The 26,703-nt window shown below is 42.2% G+C and overlaps 1 protein-coding gene and 1 long non-coding RNA gene across 5 annotated transcripts in view; both read right to left on the bottom strand.

Annotated features, from left to right (window-relative positions):
- Window positions 1-538: 538 nt before the first annotated feature.
- C1H10orf143 (chromosome 1 C10orf143 homolog) overlaps window positions 539-26,703 on the bottom strand; it is a 37,333-nt gene continuing 11,168 nt past the window's right edge. The window contains exons 2-5 of one of the 4 annotated variants that reach the window (XM_070562064.1): window positions 22,054-22,215; window positions 14,926-15,090; window positions 14,755-14,817; window positions 539-1,110 (exon numbers count right to left, since the gene is read on the bottom strand). In XM_070562064.1, coding sequence (XP_070418165.1) covers window positions 1,081-1,110; window positions 14,755-14,817; window positions 14,926-15,090; window positions 22,054-22,215 — 420 coding nt within the window. In that variant the 3' untranslated portion in view covers window positions 539-1,080. Of the gene's footprint in view, window positions 1,111-13,033; window positions 13,493-14,754; window positions 14,818-14,925; window positions 15,091-22,053; window positions 22,216-26,703 lie in introns of those variants that run through there. The other 3 variants (XM_070562001.1, XM_070562216.1, XM_070562135.1) reach the window with 3 other exon arrangements.
- LOC139074077 (uncharacterized) lies at window positions 16,133-20,085 on the bottom strand. Its single transcript, XR_011523452.1, has 3 exons — window positions 19,958-20,085; window positions 19,744-19,860; window positions 16,133-16,272 (listed from the first exon to the last, which is right to left on the bottom strand). It is a non-coding gene; the product is annotated as an uncharacterized lncRNA (long non-coding RNA).

Here is a 26,703-nt window from a genome sequence, read left to right as displayed (position 1 = left end):
GCCACAAATCTCAATCGCTTCTCTCCCTCTGTCAGCCTTGGCTGTTCCCACAGGACTGGCGTTTCCTCCTCTAGTCCCAGTTCTGTGATCTTTCTCGGGGTTAAGTGTTTAGTGACCCCCAAAGACGCCGGGGCAGGACTCAGCTGTGTTTCCCGCAACACGGCAGCGTGTCCTGGATTCGGGATAACCCAGAGCACTAAGGGTACTGTACTTGTGTCCTTGCCACACCTGTGTTCTGTCCCGTCCCTCCACCTTTCCAACATGAAATGCCCTCCACAACCACATACCGTGATTGCTTAAGGCCTGGGCTCTGCAGAGTGCCAACGCTGAGGGAGAGAACATGGCCACGTGGACGACACAGTGAACACAGAGCACAGGCGCTTCGGCCTGCCTCTGGTTTGAAGGGTAAAGAGCCTGAGAGCAACCCAGAGGCTTCACTGGGACCTTGTCTATCCTGTGCACAGGACATCTCAGGAAGCCTTGAGACCAAGGGAAATGACACCAGTCGCCAGTCAGACGAGACACTGGAAACCCAAGAGAAAATGAGAAATCTCCATTTTAATATAAAAGGGGTCCCATGTCTGATAACTTCAGCTGGAGAATTACACAGAACAGATAGGATACCAGCATTTAGTAAAATTCAGTTTAAGATTATAAGCATTTTAAATATAAAAATAAGTCTTTTAATTAAAGAGAGTAGAGAAGCAGCCCTGGATGCTCCACGGAACAACTGAACAGTGTAAAAGCAGGGCTGTGTCTGGACACGGTTCCAGAGGCCACGGGGTCCTCAACCTCACAGGAAGCTCGACACTGAGTCTTTTCAACTTGTAAATAATGCAGCTGATCTCCTTCTAGAGCGAGATCCGTCTGAAGGCAGGAGCGGCGAGCACTGAGGGTGTGCCGGCTCCCGCGCGGCGAGGGCCCCTCCGGCTCAGCGCGGATGGCCGGGTACCTGACTGAGGGGACGGCGGGCTGCTGTTTGAACAGGTGGTGCCCACATCCATCCATGAGACCGATATTCGCTGTCACAGGCCAGGTTCAAAACCAGAATCGGAATCTTCCTTTCCCAACTCGTATCTTCTAACGATTCTCAGTATGGTTAAAATGTCCCTAAAATGACAAAACAGCACATTGTGGGAATGAACTTACCTCAGCCAAATTCATACGCCTTGGCTGTACATTCATTAGCACAAAGCACTGCATTTAAAATGACTGGGCTAACACTTGTAAATAATGTCTTATTTCTGAAGTAAATACATTTTCACACAATATATATAGAGATATAAATATATGTAAAATATTAAAATTGTGGTATTTAAAGCACTTCCTACAGTGCCTGTTACATAGAATGTTCTCAATAAATCTTATTTCTCTTCTCGCCTATGAAGGAAAAAAAGAATGAAAATATCATTTATATATTCATGAAAGAGAATTTTTTTAAATGATGTTGTTTAAACACTGAATCAGGATTCAACACAAAAGCAGTAGAGTGGGCTCCTCTCAGGGAGCCGGGGTGTGGAGGGAACCCAGGGTCATACAACCCCCACCAGGGCCTCCACCCTTGCCATCTACTGGAACAGGCCTTGCATCTCCTCACTTCACCAGCAGAGATAACTCAGAGAACCAGATGGCTGGGGGCGGACAGGAGGCCAGACGCTCTGCCACCGTGAAACGAGGGGTCGTCCAGCACCTAGAGAAACCTGTGTCTGTCTTGGCCACTACGCCGGTGCAGAGCAGCGTGACTCTGTGGCCCACCAGCAGTGGCTGGTAGGGCAGCCCTGCTCTCCAAGACTGCACTGCGAAAGCAGGGGGCTCCCTGGGCCCGCTGAGGCTAGGAAAGGTGGGGTGGGCCAAGTGGTGGGAGGAGCAAAGCAGTCAGGTCCATGATGGTGTCCCTGTTTCCTGGAATGCAGGTGCTGCCCTGAGCCACGGGACCAAGAGGAGAGACTCAGGCCTTACAGAGAGCAGGGAAAGTGGCAGCAAGTTCATGAGCACCTGTTTCACATGGATGGTTGATCCAGGTGATCATAAGGAGAGGCTATGGTGGCTGCTGAAGGAAGAGGAAGGCTTCACACAAGGAGAGGTACCTTGAGTGGACCAGGAGCAGGAGCACAGTCTCACAGGGTGGGAGACGGCATCCCACATGGTGAGAACAGGCAGAGCTCAGAACATTCCAGAACTGGAGAACTGTCTGTGATGATGGTGCACACAGGCAGGGACAGGAGATCTGTCTGAAAGATCAGGCTATGCCCAGGCTGCGAAGGGCCCTGAATACCATGAATATAGGTGCTTAGTTTATTCAACGGGCCTGTGATTTGTTTCCCAAAATAGTCTTGGAAGTACACGTGTAACAGGCATTCCTTTTCAGGACATTTTAGAAACACTAGACTGAGCCAAATTCAACAAGTTTCTTTACTGTGAGTCTCAGGGTCTTTAAGAGCATGATGCACATCAAATCTCCAAAGAGCGCGGCAAAGGACGTAGCATTTCCCCGACGTCCTTGGCCAGGAAACTTGTCCTGAGACCCTCAGCAGCAGGACCCCAGGTGAGGAAGTGTTGCTCTGGGCATGGGGAGTTGTAGAGATGAGGTCAGATGGACTCAGGTGCTGTGGGAGAGGGAGTGGAGTGGACAGGGTGAGGAGGTAAAACCCCAGAGAAGACGGGGCCTCTCTCAGGGGAGACAGTGGGACTGGGGGGTGGGGGCACAGGCAATGCTTTTTAATTAATTTCATCATCATCTTCTTCATCATCATCGTTGTCAACACCAGCACCACCATGTAACTCAAAAAACAAAATGATTTTTTTAAAACAGTTCACAGAGATGTCTCACTCCCACCCCCATTCCCACCTCCCTGTTGGACAGGATATACCTGAAGACATGTTGGAGGCAGAACAAGTAAGACTTGGGGACAATTAGACAGACAGAGCCATGTCAACATGGACTGAGAGCTAGAATCTTAAACACAAAAGAACTTGGAGAAGTTGCTCATTTAAACCCTTCATCTTATTCACTCTTCTCGACACTGTCCAGTTTGTCAGTGTTCCTCTCAAAGCAGGGAGCCACAGTGACACCCAAAGAGGAGCGTGGCCTATCCCTGACCTAGACAAGGAATGGTACAGTGAGGTCGCAAAACCTCACTATGAGATGCCCGACAGGGGATGTCCAGGCGCTGAGTCTCTGATCTGATGAAGTTAAGAAGGAGGGGAAGGTTAGTTGTGCCCTGAATATAGCTCTTATTGCTGACAATTAAAACGCCTTGCTGGCTGTCTAATTAGGCTTGAAAAGTTACCTGGTAAGCAACAGTGGGAAATAATACATTACTTTCGATAAAACACAATTCCAGTATTTTCCCACCAAGCAAGAGGAAGACGTTTTCTGAGGAGCGTTTTTATTTGTTTCTAATGTTGGGATCAAAAGGGACTCAGGTCCCACTGCTTCCAGCTGCTTCCACTGCTGAGCACCTTCCTCCACGGTCCCCCTGGGTCACATCTGTGTGCACAGCCTTACGCTCCTCTCATCTCTCTCACTGTGATCATTCCCTCACGGAATGCTTGCCACAATTCATGAACCCTTTCCAAACTCCCCATTTTATTAAAATCTTCCTGCCTGGGCTCTCCCTCACCTGTGTGGGGGGCTGGCAGGTACAACAAGGCCAACAGGGACACCTCTTACTCTATGAGTGTGTGACATCACTCCATCTGGGGACCACATTAACACGCAGACCAACACCTCCGTCTACTATAAACCTAGTTACACTTCAACCCATGCACACTGGGTGCACACTGTGGCCACCTTCTATTTCCCTTGTGCTAAAACCACTTTTTATTAACGCGCAGAGCCTCGGCTTTGTGGCCAGCTCTCTCCCCCTGAGCACTGGGTGACTTATAACAGCAACTCTCTGTGGTTCAGTAATTTCCACAATTCCTCCCACTACCACTTGCCTGAGGAGTCATTTTCCTTCTCTCCTTAACAGCATATTTGTCTTTACTGCCACTTTTCAACAGAATTCTTCAAAGGCCTACAATAAAAGCCTACACTTCTACAACAATCATCCTTATTTAGCTGGCATGAGTCTTTGTATAATGACATATCTTTATGACAAACACCTATGTACACCCCATGCAGATTTCACAAAATGACACACTTACTTCATCTTCCCTCCTCCTTGGAGATGACCACACTCTACAGCAGGTGTGCATCCTTCCGCATCAATCAGAGTCCCCACAGGAAACAGATGGTATGAGCAAACAGGAAAATTCACAAAGGGTAATTCATGAAGAGAAAGTCACAAAGCTTTAGAGGGGAGCTGCAAAGGACAGTGCAGGAGCGGGACAAGGCGGGGAGGCAGTTACCAGAGCCTAGGGGGAGAGTGCATTGTGTATTGCTGGCTCCTGGAGAGAACAGCAATGTTTACTGCAGGACACAGCCAAGTCTCCTGCTGCCTCCCCAAACCGCCCTGGAATCCAAACCCAGAGGGAAGCCGAGGGCCCAGGTGTGACCATGCAGATCGACCTCCGGGGCAGAATGTAGAGAAGAGTGGAAAGTGGATCTGGAGGGGCAAATAGATGAGGAAGCCCACACTTCTTCATCTGTTTGCTATCCAAGGAACTAAAGGAAACCATGATTAGGAACCAAAGGAAAGTACTCCCACCAAACAGAACGTCAACAAAGAGATAAAACCTATAACAAAGAACTATACAGAGATTCTAAAGTTGAAAAGTATAATAACTGCAATGAAAAATTCACCCTAAGGGTTCAACAGCAGATTTTAGCAGGCAGAAGAAAGAACCAGTGAACTAGAAGTCAATTGAGATTATCCAGTTTGAGGAACAGAAAGAAAAAAAACACGAAGAAAAATGAACAGAGCCTCAGAGACCTGCAGAACACTATTAAGTGTACCAACATACACATCATAGGAGTCTCAGAGGGAGAGGAGAGAGAAAAAGGGGTAGGAAGAACATTTGAAGAAACAATGGTCAAAAATTTCCCAAATTTGATGAAAAATATAAATCTACACATCCAAGAAGCTCAATGAACTACAACTAGGATAAACCCAAAGAGATTCACACCTAGACACGTCATAATAAAAGTATCAAAAACCAAAGATTCTTGAAAGCAGAGAAAAGCGACATATCACGTACAAGGGATCCTCAATGAGGTTAACAGCTGATTTCTCATCAGAAACACGGAAGTCAGAAGGCAGTGGGATAACACATCCAAAGTGCTCAAAGAAAGACTGCTGGGGCTGGCCCCGTGGCTGAGTGCTTAAGTTCGTGCACTCTGCTGCGGCGGCCCAGGGTTTTGCTGGTTTGGATCCTGGCACAGACATGGTACCACTTGTCAGGCCACACTGAGGCAGCATCCCATATACAACTAGAAGGACCCACAACTAAAATATACAACTGTGTACTGGGGGGATTTGGGAAGAAAACAAAAAAAAAGAAGATTGGCAACAGTTGTTAGCTCAGGTGCCAATCTTGAAAAAAAAAAAAAAAGACAGACTGTCAATCAAGAATTCTATATTCAACAAAACTATCCTTCAAAAATCAGGGAGCAATTGAGACATCCCCAGATAAACAAAAAGAGAAAATCCATTGCTAGTAGACCTACCCTACAAGAAATACTAAAGGGAGTCCTTCAGGTTGAATCTAAAGGACACCAGATAGTAACTCAAGCCACATGAAGAAATAATGTGAATGGGTTTTTTTCTAGTTATTACCAGTGAATAAGTGTGTTTTTGCATGTTCATGTTATATTCAACAACCTTGATAATTTGTTTATCTGTACATTTCTTGGATTTGTTATGTAGATAATTATATCATCTAGAAATAATCTAGTTTTTCTTTCCAGTACTTATACCCATGTTTCCTTTTCAGTTGTTTTATTGTGTTAGCTAGGAATCATGGTACACTAAGCAGAAATGGTGACAGCAAGCAAATTTTTCTTTTTTTCTTATCAGTGTAAATGTTTCCACTAAGTATGATGCTCCTTGACCCTTATCGGGATAAATCTTTCTTTTCTGGTTTGCTGAGTTCTCCTCATGAATGGGATTTGGAGCTAAGTGCACACTGCTTCAGCATCTATTAAGATTACCCTTTGTTGGGGCCGGCCCCGCAGCCGAGTGGTTAAGTTCTCGAGCTCCACTTTGGTGGCCCAGGGTTTTGCTGGTTCGGATCCTGGGCGTGTACATGGTACCACTCATCACGCCACACTGAGGTGGCGTCCCACATGCCACAACTAGAAGGACCCACAACTAAAAAAGAATATACAACTATGTACTGGGGGGATTTGGGGAGAAAAAGCAGGGGAAAAAAAAAGAAGATTGGCAACAGTCGTTAGCTTGGGTGCCAATCTTTAAAAGAAAAAAGATTACCCTGTTTTTTCTCTGTTGATCAGACTATGGAGTAGTTTTTCTAATGTTAAGTCATCCATGTATTCCTTCACGTAGGATTTTTTGAACCTGTAAAACCTCCTGGGATGGTAGCTTTCTGATAACTTTCCCATTGTTATTTCTTCCATTGTCATTAGTTTATGTTCTCTCTTCTGAAGTCAAATTTAGTAACTGAACTTCCTGTGGGGAGAGGTGGAAGAAATTCCCATTGCATTGGCCATCCCAGCTCTATGCCTACTACAGCCAGGCCACACGTCCACACAGACACAGACCCCTTAGTATTTTGAGGATGTTATTCCAAGGTCTTCTAGTGTCTACTGTTACTAATGAGAGGTCTGTAGTCAGTCAAATTATTGTTCCTTCATGGCTAATCAGCCATCTCTTTAGCAGCTCTACAGATATTTCTCCTAGTCTTTAATGTTCTTCAGTTTCACCGCCACGGATGTGCAGATACGTCATGCCCAAGACTCACGATTCTTCAGGCATACAAAAAGTACAGACAACAATATACCAAACACTCATGAACCATCACACAGCTTAACACATAAAACATTACAGATATAAGTGAAATGCCCTCTGTATCCTGAGCCCTCATTCCCTCAATAGAAATAATCTCATTATCCTGAACTTGATGTTTATCATTCCAGGAATCCTTTTCTTCTTTCAGTTAACATGTATCAATGTTTCACAGTCTAAAGTTGGATCTAAATAGTATTGTTCTATACATATCCTTCTGTAATTTTCTTATTTTTTAGTTCATCCATTTTCACTGCTGTGTATATCTCATTGAATAAATATACCCCAATTCAGTCATCCACCCTCCCATTAATGGAGGCATAGGTTGTTTCTGGCTTTTTGCTAAGCAAACAATGCTACAATAATTATTTTGTACACATTTCCTGGGGCCTGTTTTAGGGTACATACCTAGGGCTGAAACTTCTAGGTCATTGGAAATACCATCACCATTATCAGATATTTGCTCTCCAAGTCATTGTGCCAATTTATACTACCTCCAATAAAACGGACAGATCCTTCAACTCCACATCCTCACCCACACTATCATCAGGCATTTTTATTTTTTGCTAACTTGATGCTTTAATTTGCATGCCCTTAATTACTAGTGAGGTTGAACATCCCCTTAGATTTATTGACCAGTTGGGTTTCCTCTTCTCTGAATTGCCAATTCATATACTTTGCCCATTTATCTGCTACTTTCTATTTTGTATGTTGCAAACGTCTTCCCTGCTTTATAGTGTCTTCTTAAACAATGATGCAGGAATTTTGATATTTAGCATGTCTTATGTACCTAGTCAGACTAACCATTTCCCTGTGGGTTGATTACATTTTATATGCCTGACTTCATAAATATATTCTCCTATATTTTCTACTGAAAGTTTTAAAGTTTTTGTTTTTGCACATTTAGGTTCTTCAACCTTCCCCCTAACTCCCAGGATTGATTTCTGTGTGAGGTAGAGACCCAATCTTATTTTTCCTCATATATGGATGGCCAGTTGTCCCAGCACAATTTATAGAGTACCTTGCTGTTCCCAAGTGACTCGTAAGACCTTCTCTGTAACATATCAAGCTGCTATATATGCAAGTTTAAAGTCCTCAACTTTAGTCATTGATTTATGTGTCCATCCCTGGGTCAACAACACATAGTCTTAATTATTACGGCTTTGTAATATATCCTGACATCTGAGAGGTGATCTCCCTCACCTTGTTCTGCTTCAAAATTGTTTGGCTATGTATGCTTTTCTCCAATTCTGGGAAAATCTTAGCTATTATCCAAGCAATTATTATTTTCAAATCTTATCTTTTCATTATTTTTTCCTCTCCCATTCTAAATTCCTTCCTTCTGGATTTCCTACTGGACTTTCCATTCTTTCCTCTATGACACTGAATCATACTTTCCATTTCTTTGTCTCTATTTCTGTGTTTTGCATGATTTTCCCAGATCTATCTTCTAACTCACTAATTCTGTCTTTAACTGTGTCTAACCTAATGATCTTTTTCTTTAACTTCAATGACCATATCATTCACTTCAGAAGCTTTTTTTTAACCTTCCCATTCTTTTTTCATTCTGTCCTCTTCTTTCATTATGGCTCTATTTCTTCTTTAATCATTTAAAAAAAATAAAATACTTACCTTTATTTTTTTTAACTTATTTATTTATTTATTTTTTAAACTTTTTTTTTTTTTTTAATTTTTTCCCCTTTTTCTCCCTCGAGTCCCCCAGTACATAGTTGTATATTCTTCATTGTGGGTCCTTCTAGTTGTGGCACGTGGGATGCTGCCTCAGCGTGGCTCGATGAGCAGTGCCATGTCCGCGCCCAGGATTCGAACCAACGAAACACTGGGCCGCCTGCAGCAGAGCGTGCAAACTTAACCACTCGGCCACAGGGCCAGCCCCAAACACTTACCTTTAAAATGAACTTCAGTTTGATTATTTCAGATTCTTAGAGGTCTATATTCTGTATGTTATAGTTCCTGACTCCCCCCCTGCCCCCGCCATAGTAGATTTGTTTATGTAGTTTACATTGTTCTATTGTGATCTCTTCCTCAGTGTGGGTTGCTTTATCTCTAAATCCTGTGCATTCTGGATGGAAGCATGCCTACAGGATGACTCTGCATTTGCTACTACCCAAGACCTTATGGATTTCAATAGTCTGCAACTATTTTTATGTTAATGCCTGGGCTTTTGGTTCTTGTATCACTGAGATAGAATAAACTTGGAGCCCACACCCATGCACGGCCTGGTATTTTAATTTCTAATCGTCCTTTAAGGTAGAGGCAGATCTTCAAGGCTCAGAACTTTATGCAAGGGTCCAAATTCTAGCTCCCACTCTTCCACTGGCCAAAGTCACATCTATCACTGGACATTAGAATTCCAGCCCCCAGCCCCTGGCCCAATCCAGGACCAAACCCAACAAAGGCCAGCAGGACCCATGAACAGCCACAAGAGATGTGTTTGTATCTTCTGCTCTGCTTTTCTTTTCTCTCTTCTCTTATCATATGATTACCTATGTATTTAACATTTTTATCTATAGCAGGAGGGAGACACATTTGCATTAGCTTAGTCCAACCTGCATGGAGGAAGCCTAAATTGCATTTTTCTTAAAGTGCCAACTTTTCTTTTAATCCATTTCACCATTTCCTCATAGTTTAACATATTTTATTCCTAGAGAAAGAAGTTTTTGTTTCGTTCTTCTAATCATCTGAAGACTTTCTTCCTTCAGAGGCTGGAAATGATCTAAATAACACCGCTAAATTTTTTAAATAAAACTATTTTTCGGTATCCATATTCCAGAGAAAACATTTACAGTCAGAAGCTAAATCTGAAGATTTTGTCAGTGAGTGTATTCAAACTCATCTATTTGGGGATTTACATTTGGCTATACTGACAGCCAAACTCTTCTCCCAGCTGGCTTGTTATTCCACAGTTTGAATAACTCAGCCCTGTGTCTTAGCCAAGACGCTCTCATTGTGCCTGGAAATGACGACCACAAAGACCCACAATCTCACCGCCATGCTTCTCAGAGGGCGTTGGAGCAAGTCACTATACCACCAGTGTGGGGATGCTGGCACACTGGCTGTAAACTCAGAGACCAGCCAAGAAGAGCAGAAGAGGAGAGGGTGCCGGTGAGACCTGGAGCCCAGCCTCCCTACCTCCCACGGTGCACAGCAGACCCATCACTTCACCCCTGTGGACCTCATTTTGCTTATCTGTAAATTGACAGGCTTAGACCAAGGAACTCTAGGATCCTTTTCAAACTGAGGGGAAAAATGCAGAGCACAATTTGATTCCTCCAGAATGATCAATGAAACTCCCGTTGATCCCTCCATGATTGTGTTTTCTTCTCTCAGGACATAAGAATAAAGGTCTGACAAGAACTAGCTGTTGCTGAAACAGGCCACAAAGAGTGGAGCACTGCACACTGATCTTTCTTAATCTATGTCAGAACACTACATTTTCATCCCTGGCCTTTGTCCCCGGCTTGACACCTGGGCCTACAGTGTCAAGCACAGGCAGCAGTGCTGCTGTCACCGCAGGCACAGGAGAGGGCAGCAATCTCATTTACACCGGATTCTGGGTCCACTCCTGCTTCCGTGCGGCAGTTATAGATGCTACAGATGTGGAATGCAATTACCAATAATAGAGATGGGCAAGTAAAATAAAACAAATATTTTAAAGGTCACCCATTTGAAGATAAAAAGAAGTACAAAGAAAAGAATCTATCTATTGAGAATCATACTTGGGCTCCTCCTGCTGTCCCCAGAGGGGAAACTGAACCCACACAACAGGCTTGGACCCAACACCCCCTGCCCTCTATTCTACTCCTGCATGGCGGCCTCTCTTCCCCACCCACACCACCCCTACTGTCGAGGAATAGATCTCAGTGTGAAAAAGTCAATGATGTAGAGGCTTATTAAGATTACTCCCTTAGTATTAGCCCTCAACACTAATGAACAGGCTGATATCCAAAGTCAGTGCAGTGGGGTTGGGAGACTAGTCTACACCACCAAAAACTCATGTTTTACATGTTGGCTTTTAGGTGGCAATTCACTACCCGTTTGGGTAATAAAACCCAATAACACCAGATAAAAGAAAGCAAAGGAACAACAGTGATGGGCAACATTCAAGGGCCTGCCTGTGCTTTTGAATTTAACCCCAGGCTCTCAACATCACCCGCGGGACTCACAGCTGGGACTGGCTCCGCCAGCACGCCAGGCACTGAGGCGGCTGGACTAAGACGCTGAGCCCTGAGGGCGGGTACCACACTCAGAGCCCCGAGGCCTATGCCTAAAGCAGCAAGCCTTTTCTCTTTCTCCTGAGAATCTGTCCACTCATTAGCTGATTAGCCCAGGTAGGGTCCAGGCAGAAAACAGAAACCAATCTAGGTGTTTTAAACAGCGGGAATTTAACACGGGATTTGACTACACAAGTGACGGGAGAGAAGAGAAGCCCCACGGGGGAGGGAGAGGCACAGCAGGAAGCCCTACCTTCAGGCTGGGAGGACAGCGAGGAACGTGACCACAGAGGCCAGGCGTCACTCAGCAGGAGTTTGGACCACAGGGGGACATCTCTGCAGGAGCTGGGACTCTGGAGGGAGGCGCTGAGAGATAGCCCCGGGGAGGGGATGGAGAAATGCCCTGGCTTCCTTTCCACCTTCCCACCATGCACCAGTAGCTAGAAAGTCCCCACAACAGGGAGCAGGGGACATGAAGGTGGGGACACAGCTGAGAGGCAACTGACCATCACACCGACCCAAGAGAACCTGAGGCTAGCCCCTTCCCTGAAGGACTCCAGCTCTGAGGAGCTGCAGAGTGGTGGAGACCAGAGACCACTGGAAAAATGTGGTACTGAGGAAACGGCACCTCCCCCTCAATGAGCATCCTCAATCTGTTCTTCCTATGGTTTTACATCTCATCTATTCTAATGCTCCCACTTTTCAAGTACCTTCTTATGATTATTTTGGAAACCTTTGCAGCCCTGTTAGGTTTCATTTAATGGGTTTGAATTTGCAAAGAATGATGTGATTTCAACGTTACACTTGGCTACCACCGATCCCTGCGCCAAGCAAGCTGAGCTGACTTGAGAAAGCGAGCCTGCTCTGGGGCCTCAGTCCTGCCTTGGAACCACTCGTGGAGAAAAGGAAGTCTGCCAGTTATGGCAGCCACTGGCACTCCTTCTAGACTTGCTGCACTGGACGGGGCAGAGCAGAGAGGGCAGCCTGCCCAGCGGGGGGGACACCCCGAACGACATAGCGTCATGTCCCACCACAACAACAGAGGACAGTTTCATTCCGGTTGTCAGTAACATGAGCAGGGTGACTCAGGGCTAAGAGGAGATGCTCCTAAATAATAACTTGTACCAGAAGCTAATCTTTAATAGTGACGACTGTAAGAAACTATGCCAGCAACTATTGAAACAGTAATCATTGTAACTCACAAAATGAGCTTGACAAGGTCTACGGACAAAGTCCTTGCACACGTGGGAAGTCAAGTCCTTGCATACGCGAGAAATGACTCATGGTAAAAATAAGGAAGAGCTTAGGAACGGAAGGACAACAGGAACTCAGGCACCGAGCCCAGCCGAGCCGAGACAGCCACGCTGAGAATTCAGAGCAGACCTGATGGGAGCAGCCGACACCCTACTGAGGCCAGAATATACCAGAGAACTAGGATACGAAGGAGGTCACTGGGGAAAAGCCCCAAACAAGCTGAGAATCACACGGAGCTCCCCTGTTAGGGATTCCACACAAACTGCTCTCACATAACCTTTGCTGCTCGCTCTTTGACCCCAGGTCGCTACCCTGGGTCAGCTATGGGAGCTGTGGGCCAGGACGGGGTGCGTGCTCATGTGGAAATGGGCACGAGTTTGTGAATGGAGCTGTTTAATGAAGTCTTCTGAAATTTGGAATTGCTGCCCGTCAGTGAATTCCTGTTAAGCACTTCTCCCTGGGATCTTGCATTTCCAAAAATACTATTTGCTTTTTATTTAACACTGAACCTTTGGATGTTCTAGAATACAAAAATAGTGTCTTATTATTTTAAAAGCTTAGGAGGGAAACTAGCCATATTATTAGAAAAAGAAGATATATGCAGCTATAGTCTGTTCAAATATCAAGAGGTGTGACTTTTCAAATTCACATTTCAATCTTTATTTACATAAGACTTTTAGAAATAGTGGGTGTAAATATTAAATCACCCAAGCCTGGGTGAAATTTTATTGAGAATAACTACAAATAAAGGGAAACTGATTTTTTAAAGTCGGTTTCTGAAATTTAGATGAAAAGAATATCGAGCATTAACGAAAAAATGATATATTTACATATCAACATAGGTTTTCTGCTCATAGATTCATTTCCTATGAAACATAACAGAGGCAAGCTTGGGGAATTACAAAGGAAAGAAAAATCCTAATCAAACAGGTACTGTTGTTCAAACAGAATATTAGCCAAAATGATCCAATCAGTTGCTTGAGCCAAGTTTTTTCCCTTTAAGCCATTCATGTCAGAACACCACAGCTCGGAGCATTAAGAAGCCATATTACAGCCCAAGTGTTTGCCCAACGGACGCGGGATTTGAAAGATACACTGCACGGAAACGGGAAGAGAACGAGGGAGGTTACCAGTTAGTCCTGAGCATTCACGCAATTTACCCAGAATGAGGTCAGATTTCTCAAGGTAAATATCATTTATTTGCATTCCAGGGACTGTTTGGCAATTATACAAATCAATCTAAATACAGTAAGTTCAAACTGGTGGATCTTTGATTTCACCATTGTTCAGACTTACTCCATGGAATGCAACACGGCCTGTGGAAATTTTCCCGAAAAAGAGAGCACAAAAAATAGAAAAGCACACCTTCATAGCACGAGTTTGACAAGAAGCTTTGCTTTCAGATTTGTCTAATGACTTTAGACAATTAGAGGTCCACGTGGGTGATAGCTGACACAGTGTTAGGTCTTGGTTTAACACAAAATCATTGCCTATCACTGTAAAACACAGTAGCCTGCAATGTGTCAATTGAAGAGCTCTGTAATTTATTAACTCAATCTTTGCTTATCAAAAACAGAGCAGTATGTTTCTCTAAAAATCTTTAGGGGACAATCGCAGAAATACACAGACATACACGCACACACGCACACACACACACACACATTCCTGGTTTCTGTGTGGAAATTAAACACAATTCTATTTTATTGCAGTATTAAGGTTCCAAATTTAAAATTAAAAAAAAAAACCCAGGAATTACAGAGGTTATCAAAGACATATTAACTTGTCCTTAGAATAAGCTCAAAATTAATAACAAAGGTATTATTATGCTAATGTATACTTTATGATATTCCGCCCAGTCTGAGACTGAGAATTGACTCTGGCAGGGTTAGACCTCCCTTTACTTTGAATTAATGATGTGAGTACTGCATTTCTCCTTCTGAAATCTGTGGTTTATGCGAAGTTTATGGAAACATAAAAGAAAAGCTTAAACAGGGAAAAGAAAAAACAACAATTGATTCCCATTTGGATAATTAAATGAGGGTAAGTCTTTTCTCCAAGATGTTTTCAAATGATCTCTATTTTAACCATATCCAGTGCCCTGTTCCCTTCCCTGAATCCTGCTTTTAGAAAGAACTCTAAATGTATTTTCAATTTCTATTTCTAATGTGAAGCTGGAAACAAATTAGTGGGCACCCTAGGAGAATGCTAAGAAAAGCTTAAATCAATCCACACCTCGTTATTTACATCCCTCGTTCCTTAGAAAAGTAACTGCCATTTTTATTAACTTTGTTTTATGGATCTAATATTTAAAAACAAGTCTATCTTTTATGTCACAGCAAGAAGGTTAAGGCACTTACAGATTCTCCCGCAATACATCTCGGGCAAGGCTGGGCCAAGCTCCCTCCACCATTCTGAGGAATCTATTTAACAAATCACAGCCACAGATGTATCAGAACAACGACTATTTATACTTTCTATTAAAATATTTAAATGGGTTCACAGCGGGTTTGGTGGCAGCAGGAACCTACCCCCGCGTCGGGCCGCGCCTGGTCGCTCTCTGGCCTTGCCGCAAGGGGGCAGCCTCTGTGCTTCAACTCCAGCTCCTCGACACTCCAGGAGCCCAGGGTGCTGGCCCTCACCTGGGCGCAGCCCCACTCCTGCACAGCTGCATCTAGTCTTCTGCATGCCCGTTTCTGCAACAAGAAAATTTCCCTGAGATGGCCTCATAAAGCACACAACACTCAAATTGAATTGAATTCTGAAAACTTCAGCTGCCAATACAGACCCTGTGGAGCTGGGAAAGTTTATAGGGTGTTTGAGGAGAGGACTGTAAACTTCATCTTTCAGGAATAACAACCATCAATTACATTTAACCTCATTATTTCTGGCATTGTCTGATATTTACTTAGCTTTATAAATAGTCATTTTAACAGTTTTGGCCAAAACTTCTGCAATAAACTATTGTGACTGGTTTACTGATATTGAAAATGTACAAACCCCATAAATTTTGTTCAAGAAGCTAGTTATATGCTTCAACATATGTTGCCCAGTGTTACGTTACATACTTTCTTAATACAATATGAATAATTCACATGTGAATAATCCTTCCTCTTAGTGACACTGAAGAGCAAATTCAGGTTATTTATTTCAAAAGTTGCACACAACGTCCCTAACAGATAACCTTTGGGAAAGTTAGCATTTGGTTTCTGCTTTTCCATGAACTAAAGAAGATAAATCACCAAAGCAATCTTCTAACGCTAAAGGAAAAATTATTCACTCTCCAAGTCCTAAGGCTTTGTGTATTTTGCGGGATAACAATGTTTTCACTGCCACAGAGGTTGGAGAGGTGGGAGGACCTTTGCAAATGGCCATGGAGTCGTCCTCTGCCCACAGCCACACTCCTCTGGCTCCCTGGTCAGCCCACAGCCCCGGCAGCTGGACAGCTCCCGCCCGACGCGGGAAACACTTCCAGTTACAACAGCGGCTCCACAACTTCAGTCACTTGCAAACTATCATATTTGCGCCAAACTTGTTTATTATCTGTACTATTATTTATTTAATATTTTCTAAGTTGACTTTTTAAAAATGTAATGGATTTATTCAATGCAGACACTTTGTATCATGGGTTTAGACTGCTAGTTTTACTGTTCTCTAACATGTCTTAAAACAGATACTTAAAGATTAAAATGAAAAATGTCAAACTCTGAGCCCCTTAAACCAGGCAGAACGGTCTCCTGGGAGAAGTGCTTGATCTCCAAGCGGCTGAAGACGCGGGCAACCGTGTAGCTCAGTTACTTCCCTGCAGTTCTTCCCAAATGGTATGAGTACACAAAAGGGAGAGTAAATTCCACATCAGACCACACCCTTGGCATAACCTAAGGAGAGAAAACGCCAAAATCTGAAAACAACACTAGTGAAAAGAGAAAAGCCACCAGATCCCACTGTGGGGTCCCCTCGTGCTGCCGGCCCACACCCACAACGTGGGCTCTGGTGAGCGAGGGCAGAAGAGGGAGACGAGCACGGGGTGAGCGTGACCTGCATGCCCCCAGAAAAGCTCTGAAAGCACCTGGGTGGACAGAGCCTGGACTCAGGGAAGGGATCCCAGAGTCCACACAGTTTAAACAGACAGACGCCATTTAAAGAGGCATCCTTCAAAGCCCATAGCTTCTGGCAAAGAAAAAAAGCAAAAGAGGAAGGGAGAAGTGCCCTTTGGCAATTGGGTCGTGAAGATAGAAAGAAGAAAAAGGGAAAGTTTAGGGCACTACAAGAAAAGAGGACCATAATACCAGGAGATGCACCCCTCCCCCGTCAGTCATCAAAACAAACAAGCGTGCAGCGCCTGGACTTGGCCAGCTGATGCCAGAGGTGCCTGGGCTAGCAACCTTGTAGAAACACCCCCACACCACAGAAATGTCCTCCTGGAAAACAACCATGAAGCAAAGAAAATTCTAATCCAACACTCCAGCAACACAAGTAAACATATTCAAACAAACATCTGAGGATTCGAAAAACCACCTTGAACTAGAAATGCAAAATTAAAGACAGAAAGGGAGAAAACAGGGAGAAAGGAAGAGAGTTGAATGAGCTCCGGAAAGTGATGGAAGGAAAAGTCAAAATCATTGCAGAAATGAGGAGTACATTACAAAGCGCCTGAGCAAAGTAAGTTCAAATGAAGATTAATAAAGGGCACTGAGGAAAGACAGGAACACGACCAACAGGAGGAAAACGACATAAAGAAAGAAGTAAAAGGGTAAAATGAAAGCAGCGGGAATGGGAGACAAAGAAGGAATGGTGTTCACAAACCAGAGCTCCTGGAAGGGAAAACACAACAACAGAACAAAGCTGATACTTAGAACTATCATCCAAGAAAACTTCCAGAGACAGGAAAAGAATTGAATCTGGAAATGAGAGGGCTCACACGTGCCTGGGAAAATTAACCCAGAGTGACAGACTCTGAGTCACATCCTGATTAAATGCTCAGATTTCACAGATAAATCCTCAAGGCCCCTGGGCAAAGAGATCAATGAACGTGCAAAGAACTGGGCTGGCATCAGGCTTTTCAAAACCAACAGTAAGTAAGACAACAACGGACCAACATTGTTAAAACTCAGTGAAAGAAAGTATGAACCAAGAATTTTAAATCCACAAGCTGTCCTTCAAACATCAAGGCTATAGAAAAACAGTTCCCAAAATACACAAGCTTAGAGAACACCACATCCATCAGCCCTTCTGGAGGACTCTGTGTGAGGGTAAGTTTTATCTAACCAAGTGATGACTGGGAAAATTCCAGCAAAAGGATGTACGGTAAGCATTTAAAAGTATTTAGATATACATCTAGGACTAAAATAAAAGTGGGATTAGGCTGAAAGACTAATATGCAAATATTATGTACTGCAACAAAGCAGAAATGGGAAATGAAGGAGGGAAAGAGGAAAAATTCTGATTATGTATATGACAATACTGTGTAAGCAACAGATGCGTGTTAAGCAGTACCAGAAAAAACTGATAAATGAGACAGTACAGAGTTAAATAATACAACAGGTTCCTAAGGACATTAAAATAGGTTTAAATACAAAAGCAATCACTAGAAAATACACGTCCTTTTACACCCAAATTTAAAAATCTCAATAAAAGATCAAAGAATACAGATCTCACAGAGAAGGAAACCACAAATATAACAAAATACACATAATTACAAATTATGATAGAGTTGCAAGCAAACAGATCAGCCCTGTGAATAAATATTAATGGGTTTAACTCATCTATTAAAACAAAAAGGGTTTTAATTTGACTCACAAAACAAGACCCAACTATATGCTGTATATAAGAGGCACTCCTAAAAAAGTAATTCTGAAAGGCTGAAAATTAAAAGGATGGAGAAAGTTATACCTGGCCAATGAAAACAAAAGATGGCAGGAGTAGACCAAATTGAATTCAAGCCCCAAAGCATTAAACACAACAGAGGACATATTTAATGCTAAAAGCCACAGACCACAATGAAGACATGATGTGTGTGAACCTCTATGCACCAAATAATACAACCACTACTTCTATGAATCAAACACTACAGGAGATGCAAGGAGATAGTTAGAAACATAATACCAATAGGAGATTTACTACACCACTCTCAGTGCAAGGCAGAGCACGTGTGCAAAAAATAAGTAAGGAGATGGAAGATCTAAACAACGTCATCAATCAAGGTAGATCTGTGTATATATATTGAACTCCAAACCCTGATAACAGGGAATACACATTCTTCTCAAGAACCTAAAGCACGTTCACAACAACTGATCATATATTAGGTCACAAAGAAAACACAATAATTTCCATAAGGTAGAAATATTGAAAACACCACTTTCCGATCACAATGCAATAAAACTATACATTATTAATAAAAACAAAAAACAGAAAGGCATCCCCACCTGGATGTTTAAAAATTCTACTATTGACTCTCAGGTGAAAGAGGAAATACAATCTGAAAGTACAGAATTTTAAAAAAATAATTACAAAAAAAACACTGCATATCAGAATCTATGGAATGCATTTAAAGCAGTAATCAGAGAACAACTCATTAGACTAACACTTTTACAAATAAAAATGAAAGAATAAAATTAATAAATTAATAAATGTCAGTGCATGAAAACAAGAAAAAGAACAACAGTAATCCAAAAGAAAACATGAGGAAGGAAACAGGGATGGAAAAGCTGATTTATGAGGGAGAGGTTTTTCTGTTGAAAACCAGTAGATCTAACTAATAAATCAAAATCCTGGGTTCTTTTGAGGGGGAAATTAACCAAATAGACAAACCACCAGCTAAGTTGATCAAGACAAAAGCAAGAAAGCACAAACATAGAGAGTAAGAAATGGCACGGGGGAAATAACCAATGAAATGGAAGAAATTTTAAAAATCCTAAGAGACTACTTTGCAGACCTCTATGCAAATGAATTTGAAAAGGAAGATGAAATGGGTAACTTCCTAAGGAAATTCAGATGACCAAAACTGACCCTATTAGAGTTGCAAATCTTAGGCAGATGAATTCCATAGGAGACCCAGAGAGGATTCTTAAACAAGGACCCCACAAGAAGCACCAGGACCAGATGGCTTCACAGGCGAATTCTACTGAACCTACCAGACAGTTCCAATGCTCTACACAAATTATCCCAGAGCCCCGAGAACTACAGAAAATATCCCAACTCCTTTTACAGAGCAAAATATAACACTGATAAACCAGATAAAGACAACAAAGAAAGAAAACTACAGACCAGTACCACTCATGAATATCAATGCAAAAATATTAAATTAAATACTAAACAGGATCCAACACCACATTAAGAAAACTACATACCATGACCAAGTAGGATGTTTTCGAGAAATGAAAGATGGATTCAGTATCAGGATATCCACCAGTGTCATTTACCATATTAACAAACCAAAGGAAAAGATAACAGGATCTTCATAGAAACTGAAAAAGATTTTCACAAAATTTAAAACCCCGTTTATAAAAATTAAAGAAAACAGGAATTGAGGGTTATACTCTTAACATTATAAAATATACATACTTTAATCCTAAAGCCAGTGTCTTATTCAATGGGGAAGGACTAGTAGCATTTCCACTAGGATCAGGAACAAGGCAAAGATGCCCACTGTCCATTTCTGTTCACCCACTGTCCTAGAGGTTTTATGTTACCTAACATCATTACAAAAGAGAAAGGAATGAGAGGCATAAGAATGGGTGAAGAAGTCAAACTATCTATTTGCAGATGACATCATAAAGTATATCTGGAAACCTCCAAAGAATCAATGATAAAACTCAATAAAAGAAGCCGTTGAATGGCAGGATACAAAATTAACATAGAAAAATCAACAGCTTTCCAATATAAAACAGTAAGTAGTTAGAGGAAACTCCATTTAAAATAATGACAATAAAGATTAAATGTTTTAGAATAAATTTTTTTTTTAAGATTGGCACCTGAGCTAACATCTGTTGCCAATCTTTTTTTTTTCTCCTTCTTTTTCTTCTCCTCAAAGTCCCCCAGTACATAGCTATGTATTCTAGTTGTCAGTCCTTCTGGTTGTGCTATGTGGGATGCCACCTTAGCATGGCCTGATGAGCAGTATCATGTCTGCGTTGAGGATTTGACCCAGCGAAACCCTGCGCCGCTGAAACAGAGCGCACAAACTCAACCACTCAGCCATGGGGCCAGCCTCTAGAATAAATTTATTAAGAATTGCACAAAACCTATACAAGGAGAATTTAATACATTCTTGAAAGACATAAAAGTAGATATGAACAAATGAAAAGGCATTCTCTAATCTTGGATAGGATAACTCAACATTATAGGATGATGGTTCTCTCTAATTTATAAACTCAACATAATCCCAGTAAAAATACCAATAAACTATTGCATAGACTTATACAAGTTGATTCTCAAGGTTACATGGAAAAACAAATACGCAAGAATAGCCAGGAAAACCACAACTACTGGACATTAAAACATACCATAAAGACTTTATAACTAAACTGAGTGGTCCTGGTGATAAGCAGACAAATAGGCCAGTGGGATAGAATAAAAAGCCCAGGAATAAATCTGAATGTATATGGAAATGTGGCATCTCCAGCCACTGGGAGAAAGACGGACTTTTCAACATATGGTGCTAGGACAAGTGGGAAGCCATTTGGAAAACGGTAAAACTAGATCTGTATCTCACACCACAGACAAAAATGAACCTCAAATGAATTAGTGATCTAAATGTAAAACAGTGAAACTATATCCTTCCTAGAAGAAAACATGAGTGAATGCTCCTGAACCTTGGTGTAGAAAAAGACCCTCTAACTATGACTCAAATCCAGAGGCAATAAAACAAAAACTGAAAAATTTAACTACACAGAAATAAAGAATATCTGCATAGCAAAACAAAACAAACCCTACACAAAGTCAAAAGATAATTTACAGGGCCAGCCCCAGCGGCCTAGTTGGCTAAGTTCAGCCCGGGTTTGCAAGTTCAGATCCTGGACATGGACCTACACCACTCATCAGCCATGCTGTGTCGGTGACCCATATACAAAGTGGAGGAAGACTGGCACAGATGTTAGCCCAGGGCTAATCTTCCTCAAGCACAAAAAAAGGAAGACTGGCAACAGAAGTTAGCTCATGGCCAATCTTCCTCAGGAAAAAAAAAAAGATAACTAACAAATTGGAGAAAAATATTTGCAACATATCCCACAGAAAAAGGGCTAACAACCTTAATAAATGAAACTCTCATACAAATTGAAGAACAAATGACCAGAAACCCAAAAGACAAATAGGAAAAAAGACATGAACAATTGATGACAAAAAGTTATAAAAATGGCCCCAAACATATGAAAAAATGTTCAAACCCACTCATATTTAAAGTGCAAATTAAGGTAATATCAGGACACCGTTTGTCATCTATCAGACCAGCAAAAATTTTAAAGTGTGATGCCGCCTCTGTTGGTGAGGCCTGAGAAACAGACATCCCCTACATTGCTGGTGGAAATGCAAATTCTGCAGGGAAATTTGGTGGTACCTAATAAAGTTACATACACACTTTTCAGCCCAGAAATTACACCTCCAGGAATCCACCCTACAGGTATACCTACAACATGAAAAAAAAAATGCACAAGGTTACTCACTGCAGCATTGGTTAAACTGCAAAATATTGGAAACAACCCAAATGCCCATCTGTAGGACAGTGGCTGGATAAAGACGGAGCATCCAGGCAATGCAGCACTATGCAGCTGTGATGGGAAGGAAGAAGAGCTCTGTGGCTGCCGTGCTGTGACTTCCAGGATGTACTGTTAAGTAAAAAACAAAGTGCAAAAGAGTATCAATAGTATGCTATCCTTATTCTGCTGCCTGTTGCAGTAATCACATTAGCCACCTTCATGACTTTTGCAAATAGCCTTCTATGTCTTCACTTAGATCAAAGTATTGAAGAAGATAAGGCAAGGACCTGGATCTCTGGTTATTCAGGATCTGCTCAGTCTCTGTACTGTAAAAAGAGGTGTGGTGTGTTAAAATTGGTTTGATGACAACTTTCAATATTCCGGGCTAAAGGGAAAAAGTGGAAATATTAAATATGCCCCATGTCATTTTATACTGTTTCAACTCTCCCCCCTGCCCCGAGTAACATCATAGTTGGTGAACAGCAATAATATCATTTCCCTTGACATCAGACCTACCAAAAAGGAAAGCACAGGGACACGGATGGATAACTAAGAACTGGAACCTATACTTTCTGGGTGGAATCTGAAACACTCTGGAACTACATTCTAAACCATCTCTGTGTGGGGCAAGTAACACTCGGCACATTACGGTTGGCAGACTTGTGTCTTCCATGGTGACGAGCTGACTTTCTTCGAGGGGCTCAGGTGGTGGGGTCCCCACAACCTGCAGCAGGCAAAAGGGGGAGCTATACTGATACCTTGGTGGTCGGTGAGGGGTGGGCTCCTCAGGGAATGTGGGGATCACCTGCCTGGTGGACCTCACCCAGCTGAGTGGATGAAATTATTTGTACTTTCTGTTATTTACTGTGGCTTATGGAGAGCTAACTGCATCTGACACTGACTTGTAAACTTACTTGGCAAATAGTCCAGTTATCACGGCTTGGCCTGGACCAAAGGAGAATGAGGGCTGCAGAGGCCTTTAACTCTGAGATGCTTGTGTTACATGATTCACTCTCTCATACTCCCTTCTAGAGAGGCTCTGTCAGCCTTCATAAAGGCAGGTGAAGATTTACTGCCCAAATAAGAAGGCACTTGCACTACATAAACAAAATTAAAATCCTGAGTATATGCAAAGACCCCACTACTTAACAATAACTGAACATCAATCGAACAGCAACCTCGCCAGAGAACAGCTGAAACAGGAACGTGGTTGAGCAAGAAAGAGCATTTGATAAGATGCATAAATTAAAATGCAAAATATGTATGTGTTGCCTTGACAATGGAACAGAGTTGGCGCAGGTCTTGGAAAGACAAGCGCCCTCCAGTGAGGAGGCGCGATGACACCTTTGCTGCCATGGACTGCTTCCTTCATTGGAAGTGATGGGGCTCCAGGGGGCTTGATGAGTGAGGCGCAGGGGAGGGAGGGGGTGTTCAAGACTTCACAGTTGGGCAGAAATGAAATTCAAAGCCTCGGTTTCCTTGCTGACGAGAGTGAGCCCTCCAGTTTCATGACACACCTGGGAACACGGCAGCGAGCGAGTGAAGAGGGAGTACGTACATGCACAGGAAGCACAGGCCGGGCCGGCTCTGCTGTCGGCCGAACTGGGGCACGCAGCCACCTCTCGAAACCCATTTTTCCACTCTCTGTGCTCAAGAAGAACGTGGATAATAAAGGAAAAAGACACCAGCTTCTTTGAACTCTTCGAAAGAAAAGCATGTGTAAGAAAACAGCGCATTCTTAAAAATTAAACACCTTGAATTAAGCACATACATACTTTGCTAATATGAGTTAAGTATATATACTGTAAATTAGAATACCAGTGTAAAGCATTAGAACTCAGGAATGCAATTAATGGTACCTCTCTCTCCCTCCACACGGGCACACACAATAATCTAATCTCTCATTTTGAAGGTATTTTGAGAACTTTTATTGAGTAATGGCCTTTATCCTAAAGATCATTTGTATTATAAATGTGTAACGCTGGTTAACTGAATCCTAGTTAGCAGAAACAGTGTGCTGAGTGAGAGTTTTTAATTTAGTTTAGTTTTAATTCTACCATAGATGAGAAAATTTACTCTTGCTGGAGTAGCTGATACGGACACCCATCAGCCCTGAACACAGAACCATTAATGCTGGATGGAGCGAAATTAATAAGGCGCCACAGACTGTCATTTAGAAAGAAAGCATGGTTTCCATCAAGTGAAGATTCCTCCTCGATGACATTTGCATGTGGAAAACAACCTTGCGCTCCTGGAGGTCTGCTTTCCACGGCCCAGTGAAATCTGGCCCAGCGTCAACCACAGAGCAGACCACACGTCAGGGTTTGCGTCCTCACCCCCCAGGCTCTCAGGGCACATGAGGACTTTAACCAAACGGATCGTAACATCTCGATGCTGTGCTTGATTCAGCGCTGGCCACTTAGAAGACTCCTTGACTTACTGTGCACGAGCATTCAGTCCACTTGTGACCAAGTCCAGCTTGGTAAAGAGAACACCGTTTCTGAGAGACAAGCAAGGCAGGCAGGGCTCAGAGGAAGAGTGCCAACCCACTTCTATGAGAGCCAGTTACCTCGAGGAAGCCATCAGAGAAGACCCAAGAAAACCACTCTTACTTCTAGTTAAAATAAAAACCACAAAGGCACACAGCAGACATACTGAGGATTAATTTTAGGCTTCGAGATTTACCAAGTGCACTGTAAACCTACATTATCCTCCCTGAAAACCAAGGACCTTAAGGAGGGCAGGCATGCAGATTTACTTACAAGAAGTGAAAGGTAATAAATGGCCCTTGTAATTATAAAAACGACAGTTTAGAGTGTTCCCACCTTTATTTCATTTGATTCTCACAATAATCCTGTGACACAGGAAGGGCAGGAAATTTATTTCTTTTTGCAGTTGAGGAAAGAACCTTATTAACAAACTTGCATGAAGTCCGGTGATCTGAAACGACCGAGCTGGGTCTTCATGTACTCTCAGTCTAACTGGGGAGACGAGACTGAAAAACACAGCTAAAGCAGCACCAAAAACTAAACAATGTATGAAAAAGATTTCAGAATATAATGTAATATAAACTTAACATAAATCTACAGTAATCAAGACAGTTTGATACTGACATAGGAAATAACATATAGGTAAATGAACAGAACTGAGAATCCAGAAATAAACCCTTCTATTTATGTTCAATTCACTTTTGACAGGGTGCCAAGATAATTCAATGGAGAAAGAATGGTCTTTACAGGAAATGGTGCTGGCACAATTCAATAACCACGAGCAAAGAAGGAACTTAGGCCCTACCACACACCATACACAAAAATTAACTCAGAATGAATGAGACCTAAATATAAGAGCTAAATGCAAAACATTTTTAGAGAACATAGGAGAAAATCTCTGTGCTTCACAGTTAGGCAAAGACTTCTTAGATACAACACTGGCAGCATGATCTATGAAAGAAACAAATTGATAAATCAGATTTCATCAATATTCAAAACTTTCGGCCTTCAAAAGATACCATTAAGAAAGTGAAAAGACAAGCCACGTTCTTGGAGAAAATGTTTACACATCATATATGATAGAGGACTCGTACCTAGAATACAGAAACAAGGCTTTCAACTCAACAAGGAAACACATAAGTTTTTAAACGGGCAAAGGATTTGAATAGTAATTTCTCCAACTAACGATACAAAAGGCCAATAAGTTCATGAAAAGATGTTCAACATCATTAGTCATTAGAAAAATGCAAATCAAAACCACAACTGGATACCACTTCTCACCTACTAGAACGAGTATAACAAAAAAGGCAGACCATAACAAGTATGAGCAAGAACGCGGAGAAACTGGAACCCTTGTTCATTGCTACTGGGAATTTAAATGGTGCGGCTGCTTTGGAAACAGCTGGTCATTCCTCAAAATGTTAAGCACAGAGGTACCACGTGACCCAGCAATTCCACAACTAGGAATCTGCCCAAGAGAAAGCAAGACAAATGTCTGCAAAAACTTGTACATGAATGTCCACAGCAGCATTACCCACAAAATTCTAAAAACGCAAACAACCCAAATGTGCACCGACTGATACAGAGATAAACAAGAGTCGTATAGCCATACAATTTAAGTGTAGCAACAAAAAAGAATAAAATACTGATACATGCTTCCATATGGATGGACCTCAAAAACATTAATATGCTAAGTGAAAGAAGCCAGTCACAAAGACCACATATTGTATGATTCCATTTATATGAAGTGTCCAGAATGAGCAAACCGATAGAGACAGAAAGTAGATTGGTGGTGGCTTAGGGCTGGAGGAGGAGGATGGGGAGTACCTGCTGATGAGTACCAGGGTTTTTTGGGGGTGATGAAAATGTTCTGGAATTAGATTAGGGTGATAGTCACACAACTCTGTAAGTATTCTGAAAACGACTGATCTGTGCATTTTAAGAGTGAAGTTTATGGCATGTAAATTATACATAAAGCCATTTTTTTAAATGGGCCAAAGATTTGAACAGACAGTTCACCAAAAAAGATATGAATGATCAATAAGCATATGAAAAGACATTCAATATCATTAGTCACTAGGGAAGTGCAAATTAAAACTGCTGTAAGATACCTAACTTCATATCTACT

The sequence above is a fragment of the Equus przewalskii genome, chromosome 1, assembly GCF_037783145.1.
Source record: "Equus przewalskii isolate Varuska chromosome 1, EquPr2, whole genome shotgun sequence".
NCBI classification, from domain to species: domain Eukaryota; kingdom Metazoa; phylum Chordata; class Mammalia; order Perissodactyla; family Equidae; genus Equus; species Equus przewalskii.
Note: the sequence above shows the minus strand (reverse complement) of the source record. Positions and strands in the feature narration are given on the sequence as shown.